At 42.1% G+C, this 8,465-nt stretch overlaps 1 protein-coding gene across 3 annotated transcripts; it reads right to left on the bottom strand.

Moving 5' to 3' along the window:
• Positions 1 to 784: 784 nt before the first annotated feature.
• SLC25A3 (solute carrier family 25 member 3) lies at positions 785 to 8,003 on the bottom strand. Of its 3 annotated transcripts, none has more exons than XM_081127307.1 (8): positions 7,295 to 8,003; positions 6,924 to 7,084; positions 5,230 to 5,351; positions 3,437 to 3,616; positions 2,485 to 2,666; positions 1,671 to 1,843; positions 1,207 to 1,317; positions 785 to 1,126 (listed from the first exon to the last, which is right to left on the bottom strand). In XM_081127307.1, exons 2-8 carry the CDS (start codon positions 7,078 to 7,080, stop codon positions 966 to 968), a joined length of 1,086 nt encoding a protein of 361 aa, XP_080983433.1. In that variant the 5' UTR covers positions 7,081 to 7,084; positions 7,295 to 8,003; the 3' UTR covers positions 785 to 965. The 3 variants fall into 3 exon arrangements, with proteins under 3 accessions (XP_080983433.1, XP_080983432.1, XP_080983434.1); XM_081127306.1 differs by having other exon boundaries at positions 7,325 to 7,897; XM_081127308.1 differs by lacking the exons at positions 5,230 to 5,351; positions 7,295 to 8,003 and adding an exon at positions 5,528 to 5,652.
• Positions 8,004 to 8,465: the final 462 nt, after the last annotated feature.

The raw sequence follows: 8,465 nt of genomic DNA, 5'->3' as shown, positions 1-8,465 counted from the left end.
CCGAGTACACCAGAGTGCCTTCCCAGGGGCATTCACTTACTTCAGTCGTCAAGCTGGTATCTTTCTTAAAACAAAACTGAAAACAACTATGCCTGGCAACTTTTCTGTAAATTTAAAAGTCAGGTTTGTGTGGAAGAGGATTAAGTTCTCTGAAATGGTTTTTAGCTATCAATTGCTTTGGGCCTTTTGAAAACTATCATCCTAAGAATCAGCCTAATTTAGATTACCTTCTTTTACAAATAAGGATTACCAAATTCAAAGGGATTTTAAAAGGCATAGTACACAATGCAAAAATTCCATTATATGCTGAAATCAACTTGTCAAAATGTAGTAACAAATATCCATATTTAGATTTAACACATCAAATTTTTGAAAATTTACAGTATGGCCCGGCCAGCCGTGGCTCAGCGGTTGAGCGTCGACCTAGGATCTAGGTGATCGGGGTTCGATTCCCGGTCAGGGTACATGCCCGGGTTGTGGGCTCAATCAATGACTCATCATTGATGTTTCTATCTCTGTCTCTCCCTCTCCCTTCCTCTCTCTGAAATAAATATAGATATATTAAAAAAAAAAAAGAAAAGAAAAATTTACAGTATGTTTCCTAAAAATATAGGAACTCTCTTTAGTGACAAAACTTGAGACATGACAATTTATGAGTAGGGATCAGAGTACTGAACCAACAGTGGTTTGCATTTTTGTCTGGAGGTTTTATACTAAGTCTTTCCATTTTAGGGTTAAATCTTTAAAAACAAGTTTTAAAAATAATTATCAAGTCAGAGACAAATCATGAACAGTTGGATTTATTTCAACAGCAAATTTGAAACTCATGCCGTAGGCAAGAGTACTACAGTGATTATATTAGGAATAGACCATTTCCTACACTGTCAAATATATAAAAGTTCCTTTAGCCACTTTCCTCAACACTGACCAACAAGCAGATTCAGTCCATATTTGCTTCGATCTATCTACTGAGTTAGCCCAAGCTTCTTCTTCAGAGACTCTGGCATCTCGGGTGGAGGAGGGCGAGGGAGCCTGAAGTAGACCTTCACGGAGTCATAGATGAACCACTGTAGAGCAGTCAGAGTGCCGATCATGATGATTCGGGCAAAGAGTCCCTTCCACACACCTGGTTGAAACATGAAACATGAGTGAAAAATAGATATACCCAAGAGTGTTCTTCTTTCTTTAGAGGAAAAACAATCCTACCTTTAAATCCGAGTTTCTGGAGGACCTGAGAAGCAGTGCTACCCTTCTCTTTATTCAACACAGACACCACAGAATCAGCAGGGTGAGAAACAATTGCACAGAAGACTCCAGCTGAAAAAAGTCAAGAAATATGATTCAATATGGGGTCAAATCCTTCAATAGTTTTTATATTCAGCTTTTAATCAACACTTTCTCTTGTATTAAAAAATCTGTTCTTGAAAAACTAAACAACAAAAAAATAGTATAGCAGTCAAATCAATGCATTCCCAACCTTAACGATGCAAGCAATGAAAACAAATCTTTCAGGAACTAATTAGCAAGTATTTATGAATCCCAAAGGGTGTATGAAATGCTATGAGAAGATACAACTCCTTTAGAACACATTTTCTTCACAAAAGAGGTCAGTAGTGAAAATCATTATCTTTCTTCATTTCACAGACAAGTGAGTTCTAAATAATTCATACCTATGTAACCTGCCACAAATGTTACAACCAGCTGCTCTCCCTTTGTACATTCACTTCGGGGCTTAGGAACCACAAACTTGTACAATGCTTCAACAGTACGTTCAAAGCAGGCGAACTTCATCATGGTGTATGGTATCTGTCTCATCCAGAGAGGAGCAACCCCCTTGTAGAACCTAGGAAATCAGACGACTTACTTTACTCAGTTGCATCTATTCATCTAGCACAATTTCCATCATTAACAGAAGTGTCCGCACACCAGTCAAGTTCTGATAGTAAAAAAAATGGCAGCACAATTGCATGTCATTGCTATCAGAACCTAAGACTAACATGCAGGTATATTTATCTCACATGCCAATGACTCAAGCACCTTTGACTGTACAACCAGAAAAGTTGCTGGATGTTTCTTGACTGGAACTACAAGAAACAGTAAGTTTACGAGTAGAACTCAGTTCAAGATTGGCATCCGCAAAGGTGGATCTAAGGAAGCATGTTGTGGCTTGACTATATACAAATTCTTAACTGTGAACACAGATGACAAGAATAAGCTCTCCCCAAAAGTAAACAGGTTAATGTTTAGGTCAAATACCATGTCACTTGAAGACTGACAAATGGTTCCTACTTTAGAAAAAAATCCTTAATTCAGGGCTCAAGCCATGTTATCAACTTATTTTTGCCCCTGGAGTTTATGTTCTATGTAAGAGGCGGATGGGGTGGACATTAAAAAATTTTTTTAGTCTGGTAGGCTTAATGCTAAAAAATGCGGTTCCCTCAAATGAGTACTTTATACTGTAAGTTTAGGCAAATGTTTACTTACGCATTTAAGCCTTCTTCCTTATACATTTTGGGAGCTGCATCCCTCAGAGTGTTGGCATAACCGGGTTGGGTTTGAATTCGAACCTTAGCAGCTTCCATAGGAGCCAGGGCAATGTCAGCAAAGAATTCAGCACTGGCAGAGGCAGCCAAATACAGCGATGTGCGCCAGAGATAGGTGTTCTCCTAATCGAAAAACACCAGGGACACGATTGGCTATTTCCAATTTTAGATTGAGGGACAATTCTAGGAAACAGTTAAATTTCAGACATTTTAAGTGTTTATGAGACTGAATACGTTTATCTCTCATACCTTTATCAACCACAGTGCAATGTGAATAGTTTTGTTTAATATCTAGGTACCAAGAATGGATGGCCCTTGAACTACACTAAGGAATCTGTGGAGAGACTGTTCCATGAGTTACCACTCCAGGACACTTATGCTAGATCCAGTTAGATCCTGGATAGAAATTGCTTCCTGAAAGTCCCCTCAGAGACTGCCTGATCGACCCAGCCCCTACACCCAAGTGTGCTGGTTCTGTTGCCCTGCCACTGGCAAGCACCCCCCCCCCCATACACAATCCATCTTTCCCAGTCCTATGTAACCCCTTAGTGCCTGCCATGCAGCACGGACGACATCCATGTCTTATCTTGCTGCCACCTGAGACATGCCTCATAATGTAAGTTCCCTTAATAGACTAATGATATAAGCTCAAAATCCAACTTATTTGGAAAGCAGCAGCATATAATAAAAAGAGTACTGAAATCCAATGATACACTTTTTTCCATCTTGTTGTTGCTAAAAAAGACATGATTTGAAACATGTTGCTTACCCTTTCTGAGACCAATTCCTCAGTTCTTAAACGAGGTGGGTCAGACAAAAATCTAAGATCCTTTTTGGTCTTAAACTTTAAGTTAAAAGCTCAGGGCTTTCAATTTCAAAATTAACTTATTTACCTCTCCGAGCATGTTGCTATACAAGACTTTGAAGACTTCATAAAAGCCAAACTTGCAGAGCCCCTGCATGGAGTAGCCAATGAAAGTTGGAGCCCAGCCTTTAGCCAAACCACGAACACCATCCTCTTTAAGTGTAACTGAGAATCCATTAAATATGCCTTTGTACTTCTGGGGGTCCACCTATATTTAAAACAAGGAGAAAAATAAGAAATTAAATGTACCAAAGAGCTAACGTTTCTCGTGAATATTTTGTTATTACTAGTTTTCCCTTTTGGTTCTAAAATAAACTTCAGTAACTACACAAAAGGTAGATAAACAAACTCACTGCATGGTATCAGCTTAATATCTATAATTATATTTGTAAATATGTATACTGAGGCCAGCTTTCTTTCAGTTAGACTTAATTCTTGGAGGGTTAGTTCAAAGGGTAAAATTCCTACAAAAATACATAATAAAACTGATTAAAAGAGTTGTCACCACCCAACATTACCACTTTTAAAGATTTAAAGATTTAGTTTTAAAGCTTCTGCCTAAATAATAGACAACTCTACACGTATGCCTTGGAGATACTGCAGGTTCAGTTCCAGACCACTACAATAAAGACAGTATTGCAATAAAGCAAGTCAAACACATTTTTTGTTTCCCAGTGCATATAAAAGTTATGTTTACTTTTTGTAATCTATTTTATGTTTGCTATATTGTAATCTATTAAGTGTGCAAAAGCATTATGTCTAAAAAGACGTACATACCTGAAATAAAAAATACTTTATTGCTAAGAAATGCTAACCATCACCTGAGCTTTTCATCAAGTCATAACCTTTTTGCTGGTAAAGGGCCTTGTGTTCAATTTGTAAAAAATGCAGTATCTCTGAAGTGCGATGAAGCAAAGCACAATAAAGTGAGGTATGCCTGTATCTGATATAGGCCAGCCCATTACGTAGATTATACTGTAAAGTTTTGTGAACTTAAGATAATCAAACTAAATACAAGTTAATAAGGTACATCGACATGAGAATCTGTCTTTTGACTTAAATTCACTTCAAGAGACATGTGTAAGAAGTTTTAAAGAAGGCGTATTTCATATCCATTCTATTAACTAAATGGGGGGGGGAATCTTATCTCACTATTTCTGCCAGTACTATAAGGGCCGGTATACGTCACCTTCCTCTCTGCTAATATTTCACCTTCCTTTCTCTTTAAGGTAAGTAGACTTCTAATCCTGTTTGGAACAAATAAATTTTTGAGGTTTGATTATTTTTGCTTCAATAATCCTAATTAATATATTATAATTGTAAAACAACCTTTTATGTAAGTGAATATACAAAAAGCTATATCCACAAAAATTTAATACTAAGACACTGAAAGCACATTTTTTCATGTACACAAAACTCTCTGCCTTAATATTTCAAATAAGAGATGTAAAATTACTTCACATAATACACAAAGAATGATTACCCACTGACATGTAACTGCTTATAAAATGACTACTTGGAACATAAAGAACCAGTAGGCCTTGAAGAACTCTAGCCAGAATTGAGCCCAACAGCAAAAATCCATTTACAGCCAGAGTCTAAGACCCAGCAATCCACCCACTCTTATTTTAAAAGAGGCATTTCTTGGATTTAAAATACTAATCAAAATAAAGGTCGTAAGTTAAAGAAATTCAGGTTTGGTTTCCTACTAAAGCTTCTAGCAATTCTTATGTCTTCAAATTCTCATTTGTGAAGTCCTTTAAGATTATTTGGAATTAAGTCCCACATGAAAACTTTCAACATTGTCATCTCAATACAAACCTGCATACGGCATTTCACTAAATCCAGAGGAACAACAGCGGTGTGTGTCAGACCACAACTTAAGACCCCACCAAAGCCACACAGTGCATAAAACTTCATGGAGCCATATTCACAACTGTACTCTGTAATAAGATAAGACACACCATGCATTTTAGTATAAAACTCATGTTATTACTATTTCTCAACTTACCTCCTGCATAGTTAGGTTTCCACACAGCTTGTTAGTAGATGACTACATCTTATAACTTAACAGCCATGCTTCAACAATATTTATTCAGTCCCACATGCAAAAACAAACCTGCATTCTGCATTTAACCAGATCTAGAGGAACCAATGCTGTATGTGTTGTGCCACAGCTAATAATTCCTCCAATTCCACAAAGGAGAAAGAATCTGCCAGATCCATAGTCACAGCTATACTCCTCTGTTTGATTGAAAAAAAAAAAAATCAAGTAAGTATTTCTTCAGATGACGAAGACCATGGGAATGAAAGAGAATTGTTTCCCTGTGAAAGTCCTAGAACAAGTGAACAGCTTCGGCCACCTGTTTATGATTAAATTAAAAGATGAGTTTCCACCTAGTTCGAGTAACAAGAAATTCACTGTCTAAATCAAAACAATCACTAAGAGATTATAAAGGTTCTATCTGTGGGGAAAACAAAAGCTTTCTACATTAATGATTAAAATAAAGTTTCAAATTATTAATCGTTGATAAGAACACACTTCAGAGTACAAATCAAACTTAGAAGGAGCACTCAGCTTGCAAGCTTCTAGGTTTACCCCAACCACTAACCAATACTATTCCCACTTGTGGATTCCTATAGCATAAAACTAGAGAAACATAAATCCTGCAGTAAAATACATTTACTACACAAACAGCGTTAGCTTTAACTTTCTAAATGAAAGGACGGAATGCTAGTGTAAGGATTTTTTTACCCACACTACAGACATAACAGAGACACATACGTAATTTAAGTAAAAACAAACAATAAAAACCCCAACACATTAGACAACAGTAAATAACATTGCCAGAACTACAAGTCCGTTTTCAGGATTCTCTCTACATCCACTCCAGTGGGATTTGACTTAAAGTACACACAATTTATTTAAATTGGGTCTAACCACCAAGAATCCCAAGAAACGAGACCAAAGGGATCCGTGCCAGTTATGTCCTTTCTATGGCCCATCTGAAGATGCAAGTTATCTCCTACACAAATCGTATTACAAGAGACCGAGTTATCTCATAGACCCTGGGTCAACTAATATTAGACTTCGGAAATGCCTAACGGAGGAGGGAGTGTTTTTAAGAAGAAAATTAAAGCCAAATCAAAGATCAGATAATGCAGTTACAAGTTCAGGTGGCCAGTGGCTACGAAGGAGACTTTACCCAATGCTGACCAAGCGGACTTACAGCGAAGATAAGGAGCTAGTCAAGGCCTCTATGCCTCTACCCCTTGAGGTCGTGGAGGTCACGGAGGGAGCGGTGCCTACTTCCACGCCCCTGAGGGAGGGCCAAGGATCCGACACCCGGCCTGGGCAGAGGGGGCTGACATCCTCCCGCAAGCAACCGGGCGCCATCCCGCGGGGCGCTGCGCACGTCCTTCCCTGTCCTCCAGGCCCCGCGCAGGCCGGCAAGGCCGAGCGGCCCACGAGTGGGCATAATGACCGTATCGGGGCAGGGTGGGTCTGACCTCACCTTCCACAGCCGCCGCTGCCAGGGTGCGGGAGCGGCGGGGCGGTCCCGGGGGCCCGGCGGGGCTGCTGGAGGGACCCGCGAGGCCATCGTACACCAGCTGCAGGTGGGGTGCGTTGAAGGGGTTCGCCCGCGCCAGGTGCGCCACGGACGAGAACATCTTCCTAGGGAAAGAGGGGCAGGCGGTGAGAGGAAAGGCAAAGGAAGTCGTCAGGGCGGCCAAAGTCACCGGCACCCAGGGACCCCTACCCGGGCCTTCGTTTTCCCGCCTCCACGCCCTTGAGGAGGTCATGGCCGCCTCCCCAAAAGAGGAGGCCGGCCGGGCCTACAGCCGAAACACCGTCCCACAGGGGCTCCTTCCCCGCTCCCCGCACCTGCCGCGCGGAAGGCCGCGGCCGACTCACTCCCTAAGATGGCGCACACACCGACGCTCCTCGGAAAGGCTGCGGCTCACAGAGGCCGAACGTCCTCCGAGCCCTTAGATGTGTGTCCTTCGCGCAGCGTCAGCGTGACGTACACAGCCAGTCACCGCAGGCAGGCGGCACCCATTGGCGGAGAAGAGCGTAGCGGTCGTAGCGTCATCGCGTTCTCCTAGCAACCCTACACCCGCCCCACCCGCCCCCGCCCTTCCGGTCCAGCTTCTGCGCAGGAGGCTCCGTTCTGCGCAGGTGCGCGAGCGGGCGGGCCGGCCGGTGGGGTGGTGTGGCCGTGGCGCCCGTGACCTCCTCGTTTTGTCCCTTCACCTTGAAGAGTCTCTCCTTGACGCCGGCGCTTCAGTTCTTCCCGTTTAAGTGAGTTCCAGTCTAATAGTCGTTTAAAAAAAAAAAAAGAAAGAAAGAAACACGGAATGCGTGATATCAATCGTCCGGGCGTTGCGGCCGGAACGTCACCGCGGTGTGGCGTGTCCCGGCTTCTGGCGTCCTGGTGCCTTTGTTGTTTGAGTTCCATCCGTTGACAGGACATGTAGACGTGTCTGCAGGACTTCAGGAGAGGATTTTAGAAGGCAGGCGTGCGGCAGGAATTCTAAAGATGGACAAAACAGCTTTTCCGCGTCATCACATTTTATAGAGCACGTTAACACACTCAGTAAATGCTTTGTAAAGCCTGGGGGTCCAGAGAGGAACTGGCGTGAAAGCGACTGGCAAGAGATTTTTGTGTGTTTAGTAAACTTGGGAAATCTTCATTAGGTTCAGTCCGACGGAGAAGGGCCTACTTGAACGAGGGAGAGTTTAGTAGAGGTCAGACCTCTGAGGAAAGCGCGAAAATAAGAGACACACAACACGGAGTCACTTTAACCAAGCTGCTAAAATTAACGTGATTCAGTTCTAGCCTGGGAACTTCAGCTCCTGAACTTTAAGGTCCTGTGTTCAGATGTATGTATCTGGTCACAGACCAGACCTCTGATTCCCCCTGAAGGACTCACTTGGCCCAGGACCTGACATCCACCTGACAGCCATCGTCCAGACTGCCTGACGTCCTGCTGTTGGTCATCCTAGACCAATCCTAGGGCTAAGAATGCGGGGCTGATAATTCTCTAGAATGTAC

This window comes from Miniopterus schreibersii, assembly GCF_964146895.1.
Source record: "Miniopterus schreibersii genome assembly, chromosome: 2".
Classification (NCBI taxonomy): Eukaryota; Metazoa; Chordata; class Mammalia; order Chiroptera; family Miniopteridae; genus Miniopterus; species Miniopterus schreibersii.
The sequence above is the reverse complement of the archived record's forward strand: the minus strand, read 5'-3'. Positions and strand labels throughout refer to the sequence as shown.

Bases quoted from the DNA above. Each gene is read 5' to 3' on its own strand.
- SLC25A3 (XM_081127308.1), bottom strand. From the start codon at position 7,080: ATGTTCTCGTCCGTGGCGCACCTGGCGCGGGCGAACCCCTTCAACGCA. The intron at 5,653-6,923 runs GTGAGGTCAGAC...TCAATCAAACAG, and splicing joins GGCAGCGGCGGCTGTGGAAG to AGGAGTATAGCTGTGACTAT. The intron at 2,667-3,436 runs GTAAATAAGTTA...TTTTTCGATTAG, and splicing joins ATAGCAACATGCTCGGAGAG to GAGAACACCTATCTCTGGCG.